Source organism: Gastrolobium bilobum, unplaced genomic scaffold (assembly GCF_033153095.1).
Source record: "Gastrolobium bilobum isolate Gb01-03AN ecotype WA unplaced genomic scaffold, APGP_CSIRO_Gbil_v1 utg896, whole genome shotgun sequence".
Taxonomy (NCBI): domain Eukaryota; kingdom Viridiplantae; phylum Streptophyta; class Magnoliopsida; order Fabales; family Fabaceae; genus Gastrolobium; species Gastrolobium bilobum.
The window spans coordinates 50,145-72,385 of record NW_026897193.1 but is presented as its reverse complement, the minus strand read 5'-3'; the positions used below and the strand labels follow the sequence as shown (position 1 = coordinate 72,385).

The following is a 22,241-nucleotide window of genomic DNA, read 5'->3' as shown; positions in this document are numbered from 1 at the left end:
AGATGCTACAACACCAATAAGTCAAATAATATATTTTAATGGAAATTTTGGAAATAGTCAATTTTGTTAATGAGATAAAAAAAGCAAAAAATATAAAGAATAAAGACTTAACATCAGTTGCAAAATCCTTGAGAATCAATGGTGAACAATTAATGATTTGGAATGGATGAGGAGTTGGGGACAAAAGAGTTGCTAAATTTAGGCGGAGGAGAGAAGAGCAATGACAACGAAGAAATTAGGGTTAAGAAAAAATGTGTTTGACAAGTGAGAAGAAGAAATATTACGAAAAATTAAAAAATCATAAGATTAATAAAATAATATGTTATTTATTAAAAAATAAAATAAAATATTATTTATTAAAATTAAAATAAAATATTATTTATTAAAAAATACGAATTGGGCTTGGAGGCTTAGAGGCCATGATTGCTAAAACAGACCTGTGATCCATTTACATCCCTGTGACCCATTTACATCCCTATGACGTAGGTAAGGGGATAAGGTTTTCTTTTAGGTTTTTTTATTTTTTAATTAAAGATGATTAATTTTTAAGACAAACAATTCACTAATATCACCAAAATGACACTTTGTATATGAATTTTTTTTTTCTTCAAATTTTAGGGAAGGGGCACAACCCTAGCCCTTTAGGGGGCGTTTGGTACGGGAGAATTTTTTTTATCAGGAAGAAAAGTTTTTTGAGAATATAATGAGAAATTTTTGTTACCGGATAAGTAACGAAAAGGCGTTTGGTATTCCAAAATTTTGCCATGAAACTTGGATTAATTTTACTAAGCTATGTTTGGTTGATTGTAAAAAAAATGATGGAAATATTAACGAAAATTACGAAATTATCCATGAATTTGAATATTGTTGAAATTTGTATGTCAAATGTTATACATTCATCCTCGTTCTCTTTCTCTTTCTCTGTCAAAGATCGTTTTCTCTTCTTTGTCTCGCCATGTGCCACACCTTCCCCTCCGCCGTCGACATTCATGCTCTGCATTCACTTTTCGATTGCTAAAAAAAATATACAGAGGTCGAAGAAAGAAATATCATACAACTTAACGAAAAAGAACGATATGTCTCAACTTTTATAAAAACAAAACGTTGTTAGGAAAAAAATCCAACCTCCATAATAATGGAGCAGAAGGAAGGGCTCGTAACTCAAAGCAGCAAGGAAGGGTTTTTTGGTCTTCAAAAAAATGTTAAAACTTTCCCCTACCTGCGCAAGTTTTTTTACCATGTTTTCAATGGTCAAGTCTTACAACATGTTGATGTGAAAAATAATTTGAGGGGAAGAAAATTTTCCAATCTCATTTTTAAGTCTTCCACTTATCAAACATTGCCAAATATTTATTCAACTCCACTTTCCAGAGAATTTTTTTTTTACATCCTACCAAACAGCCCCTTAAGTCCACCCGTGACATCAACCAAATCTGTGTCGTTTCTTGTGACATTCAAATTTGATCGTTCTATATTCTCGGGATTGTTGCATTGAGTAAATGCACTTATCTCATTTCTCTTCAGATTAACCTTTTTGGGAAACATGATGGGTTGCAAATTCATCTAGCGGTTGACTTGCAACTTGCAAATTAATGATCTTTTGAATTTCAAATTCAATCATACTTGTACGTAAATCAAGATAATTCATATGGTTTTCCTTCTAGAAAATTTTAGTGGCACATAAGGATATTATCATGAAAAAAATATTTTGAAGTTACATCACTCACATTTAATTATAAAACATATTATCATTAAAAAAATTAAGAAAAGTAAAATATTAAAGTGTTATAAAACATAATAGGAAAAAATGTTTATGCAGTTAATGCAGATAAGTTATCTGCATTTATTTCCAAAACGACGTCGTTTTGATATTGAAATCTTAAAAAATTATAAATATAAAGGCTATTATAACCCTGAAATAAATTAAAATTACAAAAACACCATGATTTCCGTCCCAAAATAACGTCATATTGGGCTTACTGCAGATAACTTATCTGCAGTAACTGCAGAAAAAGCGAACCCAACATAATATATAGGATCCGTTCTGAAAAAAATTTCACGTGTAATTACATTAATAATAATTTTTCATGAAATAGGTTGATGGGATGGATATGAATATACTGTAATCTTAAATACGATCAATTTTTTTATTTATTTTTTATTTAACCTCTAAGTTATTTTCTTTCCTAATCAGTCCTTATATTTATAAACATTCTCAAAATAGTCTTTATTGTTATAACATCGTCAGTTAATTACCTCAATAGTGTATGCTCCTTTTATGTGTTTTGTTCCGGAAAATGTCTTGTAAGTGCTCCTTTATTCCAGTAGGCGCTCTTGTAGCTACTTAGGGTGTGTTTGAATGTGTTTTTGTTTTTTTATTTTTAAAAATTGTTTTGAAGATAAATTTTGAAAATTGATTTTGAGAGTAAAAAAATAATAAAACTTGTTTGAATATAATTAATTTTAAAATTATAAAGAAGTTGTAGTTATTTACAAAAATGCCATTAATGAATCCTCATATTTACAAGATTGCCACCGTAAAATAATTTAAAATTAAAATAAAAATCCATTTAATTACGAAAATGCCCTTAATGAAACCCCATAATTACAGAAATGCCACCGCACAAATCAGAAAATAGGAAAACAGCTTTAGAAAACATCCTGGTATTGTTTTTCTTTTTGAGTTTTTAAAACAAAAAAACAGTCATTGTTTTTAGAACAGATCCGACGAAAAACTCTTTCCAAACAATTTTTTTTGTTTTATTGTTTTTAAAAATTTAAAAACTGTTCTGCGAACAGAAATCAAGCAGAGTGCTACTTAATTTTTTGTTGTTGATAAATTGCTACTTAATTCTTTTAAGTAAGCACTCTTTTGTTTACTATGTGTTATTTTAGATTCTCTATTTTCTGTATAAAGTGTTCAGTATTGATTAAATTAATAATTGTACCGTGAAAATGGCGATAAATATTATTTTGAAAATGTGAGTGTTCAATAAAGTGTGTTCCGTAAGTGTGAAGATTGATTTGAAAAAAGAAACCACAAGGTCAGTTTTTAATTTAACCAAAAATAAAACTTCAAGATGTAAAATTCCTAATCCAAGCGTTCCTAAGGCTTTGTTTGGGAGTTTGGAAGGGAAGGGAAGGAAGGGGATCCAAGAGGGAGGGAGGAGAAGGAATAGAAGGAAATTGAAGGGTATTCACTTCCCTTGTTTGGGAGTTAAAAAAGTGGTAAAGAAGGAAAATAGAGGGTTAATGAGATATTTTTTACTTTTTTATCCTTTTTTAAAATTAATATAATTATTCCATTTTACAAATTAAATTAAATTTAAAATTTCTAACAAAATTATGTATGTACTTTTCACAACACCAAAAAAGATAATATTTTCGATGAATTTCTACATTGCAAACGATGAAAATTTCATCACAAAATTATTTTTTTCGTCGGAATACTTTTCGTCAAAAAGCGACAGAATTTTTCAACTGATGGAATTTTTTACAAAAATAAATTTTCTATCGAAATTTTTGACGAAATTTAGTTTCCATCAAATGTTTTAAACGAAAAAAGAATTCTGTCAAAAATTTTGACGGAACATTTACTGTTTGAAATTTCGATGGAAATGTGTTCTGCCGAAAATTTCGACAGAAATTGTATTGTTAGAAATTTTGAGGGGAAATGTTTTATTCGAAACTTTCGACGAAATTTAATTCTGTAAAGAATTTTGACAGAATATTTTTTCAGTCAATTTTTTGTCGAAATATTTTCCGTCAAATATTTTTACGAAAATATTTTTTGTCGGAATTTTTTGACAAAAATGTGTTCCGTTGAAAATTTTGATGAAATTTTTTTTATCAAAAAACTTGACGAAAATATTTTCCGTAAAAAAATTTCGATGGAAATGTGTTTCGTTAAAAATTTCGACAAAATTTTATTTGCCAAAAAATTTAACGAAAATATTTTCGTCGAAAACTTTCAGCGAATTTAAATTCTGTCAAGAATTTTGATGAAATTTTTTTTTATCAACAATTTTCGATAGAAATGTGTTTCGTTGAAAATTTTGATGGAAATATTTTTCGTCAAAAATTTCGATGAATATGTTTTTTTGTGAAATATTTTGCAAAATTGAGATTCCGTAAAGAATTTTGACAAAAAACATTTTCCGTCAAAATTTTTTACATAAATATTTTTAGTCACACATTTTGATGGAAATATTTTCCGCAAAAAATTTTGACGTAATTATTTTACGTCGAAACTTTTCGATGGAATGTGTTTCATCAAAATTTTGGACTGAGATATTTTCGTTAAAAGTTTCGACGGAATTTAGATTCTTCAATAATTTTGACTGAATTTTTTTTTCATACAAAATTTATGTTAGTGATTATGGCAAAATCTGATTCCGTCTCTAATTTTGTCTTTAGTTTTGATGGAAATTTTTTGACGTATATGATTTTCATCAAAAATTTCATCACTATTTTTGACGAAATATTTTTCGTCAATAACTTTTGTTAGTATTTGAGACTTTTCTAATAATATCGCATTTAAAAATGATTCACAATTATGTATGTTTTAACATTTTAATGCTAAAGGTAGATAAGTAATTTTTAATACTTTTCCCCTTAAACCCTCCAAATTGGGGAAACTCTAATTTTAAGAAGAATGAGGATTTTGGAGGGTTTAGTGAAAATCTCCAAATTCTTCCATTTCTTGTTTTAAACTCACAAACAAAGAATGAGCTAAAACCCTCCCTTCCCTTTCCTTCCCCTCCTAAAATCAATTCACACACAAAGTCTTAGTGTTCTGATCCAACTGGGTAAAAACCGAAAAGGCATCTTAGATATATGGGGCGAAAATCTTACATAAACACTACTCAGATCATTATATTTCAATAAATTGGTATTCTAATATCATGTATAAAATGATCTAGGAAATATCATAAAATCTTCAACTTCAACAATGTTAATTCCTTGTTGCATTATTCCCATTTGATTTTCCCTTTATTACTATATCATAATATTTTTAATCCAACTCCACCTCTACCTTCCTAAATCCAAGGTTTTAAATTACCTTGGTTTATTTAGGAATTAGGGATAAAGTTGGGAAAGGAATGTGTTATGCAAAAAATATATAAATGAAAAAATTCATGAATATAATACCTTAGGTTTTGGGTTAAAATATATAGTTTAATGTCTTTCATCTTCTACATACATATAAAAATATATGGGACCCATATTTTTCCCCCTCGCTTTTCTTCAAATGAGCCCAAATAAATCCTACATACTTTTATGTGTATGTGTGTAAGATAATTTTATATATATATATATATATATATATATATATATATTTTGGAGTTACCCAACCCTAATTATCTCTTTGAGACGAGTTGGCTCCCTCCAGTATCCCCACGAGCTTCAACTCTTAAATCTTAAATCCGCTTATTATCATGGATAGTCAGTTATCTCATTAACGATGAAAGGGGTAGCTTTGGTTCATGATTACTGACGAAAGGAAGCCCACTTTGAAATTGACTGAACATACAGTCTTAAAACTAACCATGATAACTAGCATTCATGGTCGATATGGTCGTTGTTGGAGGACAACGCCGTAATGGTCCAGGTTCAAATGCTGGTCCAAAAAAAAAAAAAACCAACCATGATAGAAGTGACGAAATATGTATTCCATTTCAGAAAGGAGGGTCCGTCGCTTCTCACGTGACTGCTGATGAGAAAAGTTGCAGCAAATTTTTAACACTAGGATACACGTGCGGATACTAAGATACACGTGCAGATTCTATCAAAAAAAAAAAACAAAAAAAAAAAAACCAGGATTCGGACGCGTATCCTGTGTTGCTGCAAGTTTTCCCTTCTGCAGTCACATAAGAAGTAGTTTCCCTTAACAATAAACTTTTGTTCTTTTTGGACCAAACATATAGGACTAACATGCTGTACATGTACACGCACCCAAAACTCAACTTTTCTCCAAATCATGGCCATATTGTAACTAACCATCCGGCCAAAAAAAAACCAAATTAATGTTAAAATTTAGTTTCATAACCTCTCTAGAGTTTGGTGTTTGTCATTTTAAATAACATAAGTTATGTCATTTTAAGAGAGAGATAGACACAGAAAAACGAAAATCAAGGGAGAGAGAATGTGGGTGATTTTTTTTAACTTAAAATTCAAATTTTTTGTGTCTGTATCTCTCTTAAGATGACATAACTTTCTGTCATTTAAAATGACAAACACTTTTTCCTCCAAATATACCCTAAATATGTTTTTTTTTTTTTTTTATGGTATCCCAATTGACTCATTGAAAATTCAATTAATTCAGTTGGAGTAATGTCAAACACATATAGGTGGAAGCTTTTCCAACACAATTTTATCTTTTACGAACTCTGAGACCTATATATGTTTCTTTTAATTAGATGAAAGTTTAGATGGAATTAAATACTGATATCCCACATGAGCTACAACAGACCCCCAATCTCTTTGGAAATTTATGGAGGAATTATATATTGCCCCATCAACAAAATCCTCGTATCAACCATTGCGATTCGAACTCACGCTCTTGTGAGATGCAGCCTGATCCTTAATTAACCACGGCCACTCTTGTTGGCATGGTTTTTAGTTTGTAAGAGAATGGAACTATGACATTATTTTAGTAATTGAAGGGTTATTTAAAATTTCAAGCCTCATTTCTTTATATATATTACGGGGGGAAAATGGAAAGAAAATGAGCTTCTTTATACAAACCATGGTGAACTTTTCATGATTGAATTAAAAGGGTGTGCTTGAAAACATATGATGAATCGGGCACTGGTAGAAATAGGGAAGGAGACTTGAATAAAACAAAATCAAAGAGCATCATAACTTGACAGTTTGCTAGCTCACATATTGCTTCTCAAGAAGGCTACCACAGAATGCCAAATCAAATCTCTCCTCAGGAGGATCACCAATGAAGTCAAAGACAGCATCTGCATTTAAGAAATCTTCATCTGCTGTATATCTGCATTTGGGATAAAAAAAAAAGTCAGTGGAAAGCAACCTCATCTTCACAAAACCGTTTGCATTTAAGAACCATACTGAGAAAGTAAAGATGGTTTGTCACTTCTAACAAGCTTTTAACAAGCATTTAAAGGTAAATCAGGAGCCAAAAATGTTTTCTAGAATTAACTAAGGTAAGTTACACTAGAAAGTAACCTCATCATATGAAAGAGCTATTGCATTACGCCATTACCTAATATTGCAGAGAACTACCTTATTATTAGTCTTTGCACTGATTTATGAAAGTAATTAATAACGTTGCTACATATTGCATATAATGGATAAAATATAATTTCCGGATTCACGTGCCAACTTCTGAAATGTGAGATTCAATTGTAATTCTGTAAGTAAAACACTTCACAAGAACAAATATAATTTCAACCATGTGCTGTCGTGTAGCAAACATGTACTTTATGCTCTAAAGGCATAGGACCACCCTAATGTCACCAAATTTTCTAATTTCATAAAAAAAAAAAATTGTTTTCTTTTTCTTATAGTGTGACAATTAGTTGGGTTCTTTTATTTTTCCCAGAAAAGGTATCACTCTTTAATAATAAAATCTACTTCCACTTTAAACATTATTGCAGATAACCACTTCCCACGAAGGCATATAAGGGCTATTTAATGACTAGTACAGCCTTTACATAACAAGCAATAACAGTTCCACAAAGATGGCAGATACAATTTTCTGTAGTCTGGTCAGCTCAGAAAACTTTCAAATCATGCATAGAATAGAAGTATTCACATTGTTTTCAAATATGATAAGATATTGTACGGTAGGATAAAAACACTTCCATGGTATTCATATTGTCCATCAAACAAGTAGAAATTTAGAAAACATAAAGCTGCTTTCCGTTTAGTTAATAGAAATTTACCCGCTCTTTGTTATTATACACTTCATCCCGGCTGCTTTAGCAGCTGCAAGGCCTATGGCACTGTCCTCCACCACAACACATCTGTAGAAAATAAATAATGACATTTCACATTTAAATGTGACATAATCAATGAATAAAAGTGAATGTCAAAGTTAATAAAAAATAAATAAAGTGAATGTCAAACACTTAAGTTGTTGCGTAAGACACACATGACATGTTTGAAAATTGGAAGGTTAAAAAGGATTATCTGCAGAATATTTCCAAATATCAATTCATTTTATTTTCTTGCAAGCCATCACAGCAACTGTAGAACTGTATGGTGTTCTATTTATTTGAATAATAATTTTAACATAAGTTACTATCACCTAGATAGAGGGTGAGCCTAGAACTATGGTAAATATGTTCGGTTGTGACCCAAAGGTGACGGGTGTGAATCCAAGAAGTAACCCCTTTGCAAAAATATCAGGGTAAGAAGATTGTGTACAAGGATTTCCTCACCCTTATCCTCGCAAGTCATGGTTTTATGGAAGTTGTTTTTTTACTATCACCTAGGAACTACTATTGAGGCATACCTTGAAGGTTCAACACCCAGAGTGCTGGCTGCTAACAGATAGATGGCCTGTCAGAAAGAGCGAAATGCAATTAGCTGCTTAGATCATGCCATATTGTAATTCAATCATTTAGAAAGAAAGACTACATAAGTCAACTTTAGAATCAGATTGTTTTACCACAATAAAATTTTGTTTTACATAGAGTCACTGAATATTCCAGAACGCTAAAACAAGTATATTAAGCTTCATACTTGGCATAAAGGACTTTTAATCATTGAGTTTCATTTCCAAATGGATTTTTATACAATAGATGAAATTCTATGTTCATATGCAGGGTTGTAAAATAGGACTACATATATATTTAGATTGTATCCTGAAAAACAACCAAATTAACATTATAAGGATGAAATTCTTACTGGATCAGGCTTTTTGCGGGGAACCACATCTCCTGCAAATATCTTGATTTTTTCTGCTCGCTCAGGTCCCAGCAAGAAGGATACTATTGCAGAGACCTAAAATCAACTTACAATTCAGGTCTGAGGATGAAATAACAAATAAACGTAGATCCAATCACCAGTGCTATGTGATTCACTGATAATTAATCTATTAACAATTTGAAGGTTGATCTATTAACAGCTCAAATTGCCCATATTGCACTTATGAACAATTATACATCAATATCAACAAATAACCACGAGGCTATAACTATTAGGAATCAAATTTCTAAAATATTATGAAACAAGGGATCAGTGAGTCATTTTTCCCTTTATTCAGAAAAGATTTATTTAAGGAATTGTGTAACTGATTATGCATACCGCCTTCTCATTGGAAGTGCTGCAAACAGCAACATTGACTCCTTGAGCTAAAGCCTGATCAATAAGCCTATATGTTTCATAAAAAAGAAACACACAATAAGATAAGACACATACTTCACGCGTCTATAAAAAACCATACAGTTTTTAATCTTGCAAGATATAATATGAAAACTATGAAAGTTGTATCAAAATTAAGGGGTGTCATAAACAATACTAGGTCAAAGTTTTGACAGGTAACTAGATCATGAATTCACAACATGGGATGTTTCACATCTTTTAAATCAACTATTTTGCAGGTAACTAACTACTCTTTTGTTTCAAGTTTAAATAAACTAACTAGTCAAGAACCAGATATCCCAAGTTGTTTTGACATAATTATTAAGAATGGAAACAGCAAAGACCGAAGTCTTGCTTAACCAATAGGTCAAAGAGGTGCTGATATCATGAAAAACCAATGCTTAAGCTATGAGGTAAATGGTTTTATTTATATGTTCAACAAAAACCATTATAAATAAACAGCTTAGATATAAGATAAAGAACAGATAGTAACCAACTTTGCAACACCTGGGCGAAGAGGCAAAAGTTTTTTCTCAATCAGGGCCATGAATAGTTCTGTCTTTCGCTTGTGAAGTGAAGCTATGAAGTCTTTTCTTTCTTGCTCACTTGTTGGGGCATTTGCAGGCCAACCTGTTTTGTTAAAGTATGCTGTCATCCTAGGAAGAAAAAAAGAACAAAAGGCACATCAAGTCTAGCTTCAAATTCAATCAAATGATGAATTCAACAATGGATTAGATTTTGAATTGATGGAAGAGAAAACAAAAAAAGAAGGGAAAAAGAGTGTTTACTTTTAAATAACATAAACTTACGTCATTTTAAAAGAAAAATAAATAGAAAAAGGTGTGAGTCTAGTTCAAAAAAATAAAGAGGTGAGTCTCATTTTTGTGTGTCTATCTCTGTATTAAAAGCATATAAGTTTGTGTCTTTTAAAATGAAGTTCACTTTTCCCAAAAAAAAAGAAAAAAAGAAAGACAAACCTTTCTTTTCCACCTCCAATTTTGAGCAATTCCCCGTACAAGTCCACGTCCCAGGTAACGCCTAGTTCTCTCTGCATGGCCAAAACAAGGAAACAACATATTTGTTAAAGTAAAAGGTCAACAAAGAAAGCACCAACTTGTGTCCTTCACTCCATTGAACAACATTGTTAAGAAATGCAAATGTGCAAGAGTTAAGTGTACCTCTTGGAAGGTTTCGTTAAAAGATATGCGGTGGCCATCTTTCTCAGTGTCAACAAGGACTCCATCACAGTCAAATAGAAGAGCTGAGGGAAGAGTGGAAGAGGAAGACGCTGAGGCTGAGCAACTCAACCTACGTGTAATAATTCCCACTTTTGTTGTTGTTGTTGTTGATCTTGATATCTTAAGAGCAGTTACTGTTGTGTTGCCCATGAAAGAGGATGATGGAACTTGTTCATGGTCCTTCTGCTTTAGCAAACTTTGAGTTTTTGGTTGTGTTGTTGTTGGACTCAAGATTGAAGCAGAGGAAATGGAGATGATGCTACTTGCAGCCATTGCAATTTCTTGGGACAGTTAAAATCCAATGGTTTCCAACTTCCAACATCCAACACAGGTTTTGATTAGGTTGAGACATCTGAGCATTCGCCACGTGGAATAGCCACTTCTCATTTTCAGACTATCAAACCTTTACCATTCTTTTTTCTTTATTTTATTATGGGCCTATAGAGGCCCAAAATTTTAATTCAGGCCCAAAATAATAAATGCTCCGATTTCATTATCCTCATAGAACATTTACACGTATTATTGCATTTTAGAGTCTTCCCTGACGAACTAACAACTTCACTTCTCATTACACCTATTTTCGTTGGCCACTCCTAAAATTATCTATTATAAAATGAAATTGTAATTCACAATATCCTCCCTTAATTATTTGCATTTCTATCTTAAAATATTTGAGTCCTTGAGTATTTAGACGATAATGCTCATAAAATTTTAAATTGAAATTAATATTAATGTTTTCCAGATTTAAATATTCGAAATTTGAAATTAAAATTTAGCATCAATGTTTTTCAAAATATTAATTTTAAAGTTAATCATGTCTTAATGTTTTTAATTGAAGAATTTACAACGAATAAAAAAAAAAACCACCTGACTTTCGCATGGACCCTAACGTTAAGGGTGTAAATAAGTTAGGCTAAACTTAACTTTACCTTAAACAGGCCAAGTCTGTGTAAAAAACATTGAGTCTAGCTTAACCTGTGTAAACCCTAAATTACAAGTTTGATCTGACCTATATTTAAAAAATAAAAATCTTAGCTTAGACCTGTTTAAACTTATTAAACATTCAACAATTAAAATAATAACTAAAATAATATTAGTTTATTATTCAAAAATATTAAAATAATAATTTTATTTAAAATAAATAATATAATATAAACTGACCTATAGACTTATAGGCCCGACATGTATAAAAAAAAACTTATGGCTTCTTTTTTAAATAGATTTTTTTAAAAAGCCTAAACCTGTTCTATTTTACTATTTGTTAATAGATTAAGCCTAGCCTAATATAAACTAAGTCGTAAATCCCTGTAAGCCAGCCTGACCTAACCCATTTACACCCCTACGTATACTTTTGAAACAGTCTGTAGCTTTGAATAGCTTAGAGTTGCACATATTTAAACCATCATTTTACTTACCATCATTATATAATAGGATTACATGATGAAAATATATATACAGGTAAGTAGCAATTAATGGATCATTTTTCATAAACAATTTTACATCTTGATCCTCCGCATATAGCCTGCAGATGAACTAGAAAAGAAAAAATACTATATACTAAATTGCTAATTTTCATAGCACGTAATGATACCAAGGGAATTCCTCTTTGATTCATATTACAAATGGATGTACAGCAGAAGAGAAACTACCTGTCCTTGAGGGACAACAATATCATTCTTTAAGATGGCATGAAGAGAGGCCTTTGCCTAACTTTGACATGGTAACCACCTTAATCAAGTTAGACTTAGCTGCATCCAGCAGTGGATCTGATTGAAGGGCCTTGTCAAAACAATGCTTGGCCGCTTCCCAAAGACCCTCAGCAACAAACACTAGACCCAAATTGTTGAATGCAGGAGCATATCCAGGCTGTAGTTCAAGTGATTTTGTAAACATTGCCTTCGCCCGTTGATATTGTTTCTGATGACGATACAGAATTCCCAAGTTGGATAATATAGCATGTGCTTGTTGAGTTGTTGCTGAAGACAAGGCCTGCTTGTATACTTGTTCAGCTTGTGATGATTCTTCTGATAGTTGAAGTGAGACACCTATACATGCATTTTTGACTCATGAACACCGAAAAAATGGAATAGTTCTTTCATGGGAAAAGGGGGTCAGGAAAGGGAGCCGAAGTGCCAGAACACCGTTGGTAATACCAAAGACATACACTATTGAACATGAGAAAATGCATATTCCTGTTACAGCCAATAAGAGAGAGGGAGGGAGAGTATACCTAGGTTAGACCATGCATAGCAGCAATCCTTGTCACAGGCAACAGCAGCCTTGAGGTACTTCTGTGATGTTTTGAATTGCCGAGCACAAAGACTATGAACACCAAGTTGGAGCCACTGCACAGCATCATTAGGATCTTCTGCTATGGCCTAGTAGACAAAGAATGACACGCCAAACAAAGAGGTGAGAAATTATATCCATCATAGAAACACCTAAAGACATTATGATATATGACATTTCAGATAAGCTGTCTCAACAACAGAGTATGCATGATAAAAGCTCAATTAGCAAGTGGATCATTAAGATAAAGCTTGAAAATTCTTCATCCCATGAGTGATAACTGCACCTCAACCTGGGGATGATAACAAATAAAGCAATAAATTACCTGTTTTAAACTGCAAACAGTTCGCTCTTCCACTTCTGTCAGCCCATGCTGTTCATTTTCATATGCTGCTGCTATCTCATGCTGAGCCTTGTGAACCATGGCAAGCCCGGCCCATGCTATTGGAAGCTCAACCAGGGATGAATCACCATCTCTTATTATAGAAGCCATCTCGTTTCCAGCACACGAAAGCAGTTCACTAGGATCTTGAGATCTTTCTGCTTCCTTTATTCGATGGACAGCAACAGCATATCGAGTAGACATGCAATTGGGCTCCAGTTTTGCTGCCTAAAAAGCAATGGCAACAGAGGGAGGGGGAAAATTAGTAGATGACAATCCACAGTGCCACAACTTCCACAGAAGCTGTTTTTCTAAAAATAAGGGAAAAACGTTAAAATGCAATACAAACGTGACCAATGAGAATAATGCCTGCCTTTTTAAATATGAAAAAGAATGCATTCAAAAGGATCCACAAAAATTTGTTGCACATAATCAGAGATCTAAACATTTCCGCCAAGAACAAGGACCAAGAAACCAATGAACAACCTCAATAAATACGCTATAAATGACTATAGCAAGGGGCCATGAGCACCTTCTCCAAGCACTTGCTGGAACTTCGATGATCACCACTAATAGAAAACGCATAGGCAAGATTTGACCATATATGGGCTGATTTTCCGTCTGCTTTAATTGCAGCTAACAAACATTCCTTAGCAACATTAGCAGCCATGACCTGATCTGCCAAAGCATCTTCAGCAGCACTTGCACCAGCACCTGGAAGTAATGAAGAATCATAGAACAAAAAAACCATATTACAAAAATCTCTTCAACCACTTAATAATAAATAACAAATAAAAGTAATACCCACACAAATTGAGTGCATAGAGCACAGTACCTGCTATAATCGATGCATATTTACACAAAAGAAGGGCAGAATAATTGACCAAAGCTGCAGGATGGTTTTGATCTTTTAGTATCAACCCTTGGAAACATTTTGCAGATAATTCCACATTCCCACTGCAAGGTAATATGGTTAGTAACAGTACAGAGGAAAGATGTAATGTGCTGGTGTCAAAAGAATGGACATACGAAGAGAACACAAGATACAGAAGATTTCTTATTCAGGACAGTAAGGAAGTGTTCTTGCTCAAAGAAAAACACAATAAAAGTGTCACAATAACTCTTCCTCTTCAGAGAATGTCTCTGGCCTACTCACTCTCTTGATTAAAAAATTCTCAATCCCTTTTTCTTCCTTCCCCCTCCCTATTTAAATGAAAACCTCCTTCTAATTCTGTTACAAGACAATTAGGAATATCCTAACTGATTCCCACCCATTAACCGCCTTCATTTAATTTTCCCCCCTGGCCCACTTAGCCTGCCCCTTTATATTTCTTCTAACATAGGTATGAATTGTAGGGAGTTTTCTTACAGATATGAATGGAATAAAAACTCAAATATACCCTTTTTCAATTAAAGCCAAAAAAATATTGGTATTTACCAAATAATTCAATGCACTTATGCACTATTCAGGGAAAAAAGAGTGGAATATCAACTAGAACAGAATAGCAACAGATCTCTATTATAAAAGCAAAAACCAATATTGCATAGATGTTCTAGTCTCCCATTCAAAATTTTCCAGTCTAAACTAGTACCCTTCATAGTCCGCCATAATGTCTTGTATGTGTTATGAAGATGAACTTTTCATTTTCCTCTTAATAAAAACTTTACTATTGGCCACTCTTTTTCAGATAATTTTAATACAATTTTTAATCTCTAAAGGAAAAATTACATTTTTTTGCCATTTTTCTCAAGGGGTTGCGCTTCCTTTCCTGTCTTGTAATAGGCCATAAAACTTCCCTATTTATCATAGTCTCTTTTCCTTGTGTGGTGAATCTGGTGACCAATACTATGGTCTCTCAAAATTATTACATGCGCAAAACAAAAGATTTACATCATATTTCATATGATTTTTGCTTTCATCTATCAATGCAACAGCAATAATCGTCTGTCTCTGTCCATTCAAAATCAACTTTCCTTCTCTATTTTTCATATTTCCATTCCTTCAAGGTCTCTTCAATTATTTCAGGTGCAAAATGAAAAAGGAAATTCCATATGCTATGTCAAAAAATCTTCTCTACTCAATTTTTTTTAAGTAATCATAAGATAAATTTATTTCAAAACCTCTCTGTTTTCAAAGATCTTATCTTCATTTCCTCTGTAAATTGCTTTATTCACAGTGCTATAAAATAACAGATATTAACACACACATAAAAAAAAAAAAGACACTGTCACCACATATCACATGGGGATGAACCAAGAATTTGTTAAAGGTGCTAATTCTTATGGAAATGTTAAATAAAAAAAATAATAACAGCCCCAGTATGTTAATTTAATACCTGAAGAAAAAGGTGAATACCATTCAAACTTACATTTGAAGATAAGCTATCCCAAGATTTCCTAGGCAATCATAGTTCTCTGGCGCAATGACCAACAGCGATGACAAAACTGAGATAGCACTCTACACCAGTATTTGAAGTTTACATTGGTCAGGCAAAGGGGAAAAAAAGTAGTCACATCAAATACTAAAACTGAAACAGAAACATCATATATGCCTTAAGAACAATAAAGCATAAGCAAAGAAGGAAAACAAGGTACTTGTACCTGCACACGACCAGTTTTAAGAAGAATAAATCCTAGTGTATTCCATACAGCTGCCTGTTTTATATCTGACTGCACCGACTCTTTCAGTTTAGAAAGAATTTCCTCAAGTTCGCAAGGTTCAAGTTCTTTATCTGAACTATTTTCTGATGAACTTTCTAGTATCAGGCACTATAAGGATTATAAAATATGTTAATGAACAGAGATTAGAATTATTAATCTATCAAATTAAGATTATTGCACCTGTGCATGGTGAATCTGAACTAAAGAAAGCAACTCTGGCCTATCAATCTCAGCCTCAGATCTGAGTAAGATCTCTTCTGCCTTCTCATAAGCCAATACAGCCTGAAAAATTTTAAAGACCCAATGAGTAAACTATATGTATCGAATAAAACAGATGAATTTTAAACACTACCTTTTGAGGTTGGCTTAATCTTTGGTACATCAAGCCAAGTATAAAATGAGCATGAGCATTTTTGGGCATCTTCTTTGCAACATGAACCAAGCCCTACAAGCATGAACTTATTTTGTCAGTTATAAAGCAAGAACAACAACAAACACAATAACAACAACAGCATGAACAATAACAAAGGTCATAACCATAACAATAAATTACTACTATGTCAAGATTATAGTTTTGGCTTTCCAACCTCCCACTTTGCCACAGAAATAATTGATTCAATGATAGAAAGATGGTGATAACATAGGAAGAAAGTCATCTATAATTCAATCATGGTAAATTTAAATGTTGAGCAAACAGCTTGTATTGAACAAGATTCATGGTCATAGATCCCTATCAAATAAACCCCATCATAAGCTATAAAAAGCAAAACAATAAACGACGACCAATTAAGAGAAATGAGTTAAGCATAAAGCATCTGAAGTGAGTTCAAATTTAAATAATGCTGCTATGCTACATATCAGCTACATCATCTATTTATGCTCACAACTTGAGAAGAGGAACAAAATATTAGGAAGTTCTTTTCTTAATGGAAAAATAGGAACAAGGAAACTGTCTCCATCTTCAACAGGTATGCATCACATCTTACATTATATGGCTAGATATATTTCAATAAATCAAGAAAAGCACAAGGAAAAAAGTCCATCTGCATGCCAAGACATGACCCATCTCCTATATTTTATCCAAAAAAAACAGTTGAAAATTATTTCTGATTTCCTACAAAAAAAAGTACTGATTGCCTAAATACTTCAACAAGCAAAAAGCCAATTCATGAAACAAAATTTTGAGGTCTTTGATTCTGTGTTTCAAACAAAAGGCATTTTTTTAAGTCCGAAAGATAGTTAAATGACCGATTATCGAAGCATTTGTGGTACCAAAAAAAAAATATGTTATCTTCAGATGCAGGATAGCATAGCCCAAAAAAGGGAAATTTTCGCATTCAAAAAAGAAACTGATTTAGAGTTTAAAAGAGAGATAATTAAATTAAAAGGAAGAACTCTAATGATTTTAGAGTAAACTCACAGTCTTCATGCTGCTGACTTTTTCCTCCCGAGATGAAGGAGCCCCATGAACATGCTGATCACCATCCACATCAGCTCCACAATCAAGAGAAGAATCCGTCTTGCTAAGTCTGGAGCGGCATTTCCCCAGTTTATTCAATTTTTTACCTTCACCTTCATTGCTATCAGTGTCTTTGGACAACAAACTCTTAACATGACTGTTTTCTACAGTTGTCAACCTATATATTAATTAAAACAAAGCAATAAATGACAAGAAGCAACAGAAAAATATATTCAGTATTAATATAGATAATTCATTTTGCACTAATAGGTCCCATCATCTCAAGAACTTTTTTTATATAGTTTAGGAAATCTTGATGACAATTAAACGAACGATCAAGAAAATGGTTTCTTTCATAAAACAATGTGGAAAATTTTCCCTCTAACCAAACTTCATTAGACTACAATACTCCAAGAAAATTTCCAAAATGAATAAAATGTTATATAATAACACAAAGAAATTTACAGTCACTGAACAAAGGACGGCAAATTCACATCAATGTGATGCCTATTTTTGTCCTAGGAATTGCATAACTTGGTTAGTTCAACATTCAACTGTATCGCTAGTAATTAATAACAGTCTGTACTTTTTGTTATGAGAGTCATCATCTTCAATAAAATTACAAGTTCCGAACCCTAAGGCCCCTTCTCCATCCTCATAGCCTTTATTGTAGCTCGAAGTCCTTGTGGCCAAAAGAACCCAATCCGAACAAACAGGCATTGTAACACTCTCAAAACACACATGAATACAGCGAAAAATAGATACCAACTCTACATTTTCCAGAATCTCGTAACACACGAGATATCATTCTAATTTACTCACAGTTGAATGGGAAAGAGATTCTCTTCAATAAAAAAAAAGTTCAAAAACGAATGTTCTCACAAATGAGCCTCTGGTAGCTGAGAACAATGAAATGTAGAAACTCAGAAAATCGCTAGGGATACTAGAACGCCCAAACTACCCTTAGTTTAACCTAAACTAAATTAGCAAGAGCTCATAAGGTTCGGTTAATTTTCAAGTTCGAGATTTCAATTTCTTCTCTGTGAATGAAGTAACAAAATATTAAAAAAAAGAAAAAGAAATGAAGGTATATGAGAATGAGAAAGAACAAAAACCTGGTAACTTGCGGAGGAGGGACAAGTGAAGAAACGTCGTCGTCGGCTTCGGCTTCAGGAGGATCGACGTTGAGGTCAGCCAAAACGACGAGCTTCGTTGTCGTAGGCTGAAGACTCTTCGAGTTCGAGCACTCTTCTGCTCCCAACTTCTCCGCCATCTCTTCAGTGTTAGGTTTCGCGTTCCGCATTTTCTGTTTTTGCGTTGCTATATGTAGGTTTTTGTGCACCCTCGTTGTTGTTTTTTCAAATTATCTTTCTTGTAAAATATTTTTGACACATGATATTGTTATTATTAATTATAGTGTTATTATTAATATTATTATCGGTTTATTCTATCGTTAGTTCAATTATTTTGATCCAATAATTTTAATTTAATTTTTTAAAAATCTTCTTTTATCTCCATATATTTAATATTGAGTAAATATTCTTTTTAGTCCCTGAAAATTTTCACGAAGTACAATTTAGTCCCTCGGTAAAAAAAAGTCATATTTCTTTGCCTGATTTTTGAAAAAAAGGGACACGTTTGTCCTTCTGTTACATGGAATGTGACGGCCCATTTGACGGAGGCCAGCTGGAACGTTAAGTGGCTGAGTCACTAATGTTACAGCCACGTGGAGAGAAAGGAACGACGTCGTCTTACATTGGAAGGCTGTATCAGGTGTGTAGAAGGGAACGACGTCGTTTTTGGCATAGACTTCTTGAACCTTTGTTGTTGACTCAGTTAACACAGTCAGACAAGTAACTTGTCCATACCCTCCATTTCCTCAGCTCGTGAGCTTCATTAGCGGTGAAGGTTGGTGACCTACGGTGCTTTGTTGCTGTAGGTGGCTTCTGCAGTTGCAAGCTTTTGGAAGTAGTGTGGTTTAGGGTGAAGATCTTTAAAACGGTTGTGACTGTGGTGACATTCGTGCAAGGTATGTGAGAGAAACTCTTTCTTTATTATCTGTGGTCCCTCTATCCTTTTAGTTCATTGTGTTTTTGCTTAATGTGGTCCTCCATGTGCGGTTAAGGGCAAGAGATGGTTAGGGTTTTTTTTGATGTGGTCCCCTTTGGTAGAATATTTTTGGAACTTGTTGCATGTGGTCCCCCTGTTGTTATTTTAAGTTGCTATGTGTAGTGATTACAAAAAAAAACCCCAATTTTTTAGCAATGCAGCCATTTAAAATAACCGAGTGTGTTACAGTTGTATAGTAATATTGATAAAAATTGATTGGTTGTATGATATTGTAAATTAATATTAAGGTAGTGTAAAAAATGATTATGTTCTGTTTTCTATGCAGATGGATGAATATATAGTCATAAGATATCATCACGGGGGTGTGTTGGTTAGGAATGACAAAGGAAAGCTCACTTATGTAAATGGGAGAGTGGATGACTTACCTAAGATGGATGCAGACTATGTCAACTTGTGTGACCTTGATACTCTGTTCAAGGGGTTTGGCTATCAAAGGTGTAAACAGATGCTGTGGCTGAAGCCTAGTGAAAGTGATTTGGATATTGGGTTATGTGTTCTTGAAAAGGGACCAGCTGCAAGCAAGAGAGGGAGGAGAGCAGCAGCACCTTCACATGCAGTTAATGTGAACATAGCAGCTCCACATGAAGAGGAGATCCCTCTGAGTCAAGGAGGACCTTCAAGGCAGTCCCAGGCAGCTGAGGAAGCCATTAGGGGCAACAACCCACCACCTACTGCCCCACCACCAGCAGAACAATTGTCAACTGAAACTGTAAATGCAACAAGCAGTGGCACAAGGAGCAGGCTTATGGCAATTATGGCCACACCTGGGTTTAGGCCACCAAGACCAGCTTGAATGAAGATGATCAGTTTTTTGTATAGGGATTCAATTTTTGTTGTATAGGCAACAATGGTCCTTAGTACCCAATTTTGTGAATTGTATTAACTGTTAGTTGTACCCCCATTATTATTTTGTATTTAAGGCCTTTAGGTGAAGTACTTGCTTTTTTTTGAATCACAATATGTCTCTGTATGGGTGTATCTTTAAGCAAAAAATAAAATAAAAAATAGGAGAATAGTTCTCTTTTGGGAAGTCCTGTAATTTTAGAATGTAAATGACTACAAGTTCCTCCTTCAATGACTACAAGTTCCTTTTTTTTTAAATCATTTTTTCCCTTTGCTGCAATATGTCTCTGTATTGCACTTTTTGAATCTCTGTATGAGTCTTTTTGATTCTTAGTATATGTTTTTGGAAAAAGTTTGTGATATAATGAGCTACAATGCAGGTGTTAAATGTGATGGGGTTGGTATTTGCTGGTTTGAAGTTGAATATGTGGTTTGAGTTACATTGCTACCATTGAGAATTTGCTGGTTTATGTTTGTGTACTGTCAATTTTTGACTATCCCTTCACTATAGGTCATGTTTGCTGCATTGAGAATTCGGTTCTCAAATTTTGTCTGCTACATATGCAGGTCATGTTTGCTACATATGCAGGTCATGTTTGTTTTTTTGCTGTTTGCTACATATGCAGGTCATGTTTGCTACATATGCAGGTCATGTTTCACTTCATCTTATGCCTACTGAGACTTTTAATTGTTTGTGTTACTGGCATACCTTTTTTTCTCTAAACAACTCATGTCCATTTTTTAACTATCAGGGACCAAATAGGGCCCCGATGGCATTTGTCAGGACTAAATTGGCCCTTGATACAAATTGTCAGGGATCAAATTGGGTTTAGTTTTTCATCATTAGATACCAATGTCCACTTCTCAATTTCCCATTTGCAACAAGGATTTGACTGGATATTTCACTACATCCAACTGTCATTTATCTGTAATGTCCATGTACCACCACATAACATCAGTCCACCCTCACTATGCAGATAAAAATGCTTATACCCCATCATGACAGTGGAATAGTTAAAAGGAATAAACTTCATATGATGATTGCCATGTGGGCTGTATTACTCTATAACTTAGTTCAATTGCTATTGAAATAGGGTCTTAGTATATCATGAAGTTACCAGTATACACAAAATCACATTTTATAGCACAAAAAACAGAAATACAAAGCCATATAATCATGGCATCTTGTGAACTTTAATCATCAAAAAACAGAACTACATTGTCATTACATTTCATTGAAGAAAAAAAACATTTCGTTCACTACATTTAATTGTTACAACAATTGCAATAAAAAAACAAATCATCAAAAACCCTACACAAGCAGCAACTAAGACCCTAGCAGCCCTACCAACATGCTTAATTTCCTTCTCCATCCTATCTAACTCCTCCACCATCTTCTGGTATAGCTCATTCAGCTTTCTTTCCTGCACCTTGATACTCAGTTCTTGCTCACTAATTTCACACCTTGGTCATTCAACTTAGCTTGCAATTGGTCACTCATCATCATGTCCACATACTGAAGCTTGAAATCCATTTCAGCAACATCCAACTCCACCTTGTTCATTCTTCCATCTTCAAGCTCCAGCCTTTCATTACATACATCATCTACCCATCTAAAAAAATTACAAAAGGGCTTCTTATCCTGCCAAAATTGCAAACCACGGTAAGCAAATATTCCAAGTTATCAAAACTCAATTTACAAATGTATACCTTGAAATTAGGGCACCCAAAGAATGCCCTATTTGGGTTTCTCTCTGTTTTGGAGGTATAGATGATTGTTTGCCTCCCACATTTGCACCTTTGACCGCCAGTCCGTGAGGTTGTTCTACACCCAAAAGACGTACTCCCACTTGATCCCCCCAAGCCAGATGACATACTCATCTTCATCAACGCACTACAAAAT

General features: G+C 33.4%; 3 protein-coding genes across 3 annotated transcripts; all 3 read right to left on the bottom strand.

Moving 5' to 3' along the window:
- Positions 1–6,661: 6,661 nt before the first annotated feature.
- LOC133304830 (CBBY-like protein) lies at positions 6,662–10,882 on the bottom strand. The gene is made up of 8 exons (XM_061504892.1): positions 10,515–10,882; positions 10,314–10,384; positions 9,834–9,992; positions 9,280–9,346; positions 8,881–8,976; positions 8,486–8,532; positions 7,914–7,994; positions 6,662–7,000 (listed from the first exon to the last, which is right to left on the bottom strand). The coding sequence occupies exons 1-8, from the start codon at positions 10,845–10,847 to the stop codon at positions 6,877–6,879; spliced, it is 978 nt and encodes a 325-aa protein (XP_061360876.1). The 5' UTR covers positions 10,848–10,882; the 3' UTR covers positions 6,662–6,876.
- Positions 10,883–12,009: 1,127 nt separating this feature from the next.
- On the bottom strand, positions 12,010–18,696 carry LOC133304833 (probable UDP-N-acetylglucosamine--peptide N-acetylglucosaminyltransferase SPINDLY). Its single transcript, XM_061504894.1, has 11 exons — positions 18,481–18,696; positions 17,327–17,543; positions 16,259–16,351; positions 16,087–16,188; positions 15,847–16,014; positions 15,615–15,703; positions 14,081–14,202; positions 13,778–13,959; positions 13,189–13,473; positions 12,805–12,952; positions 12,010–12,619 (listed from the first exon to the last, which is right to left on the bottom strand). The coding sequence occupies exons 1-11, from the start codon at positions 18,666–18,668 to the stop codon at positions 12,246–12,248; spliced, it is 1,968 nt and encodes a 655-aa protein (XP_061360878.1). The 5' UTR covers positions 18,669–18,696; the 3' UTR covers positions 12,010–12,245.
- Positions 18,697–21,776: 3,080 nt separating this feature from the next.
- Positions 21,777–22,225, bottom strand: LOC133304825 (uncharacterized protein At1g43920, Chloroplastic-like). The gene is made up of 2 exons (XM_061504884.1): positions 22,049–22,225; positions 21,777–21,980 (listed from the first exon to the last, which is right to left on the bottom strand). Exons 1-2 carry the CDS (start codon positions 22,223–22,225, stop codon positions 21,777–21,779), a joined length of 381 nt encoding a protein of 126 aa, XP_061360868.1.
- Between the last annotated feature and the right edge of the window lie 16 nt (positions 22,226–22,241).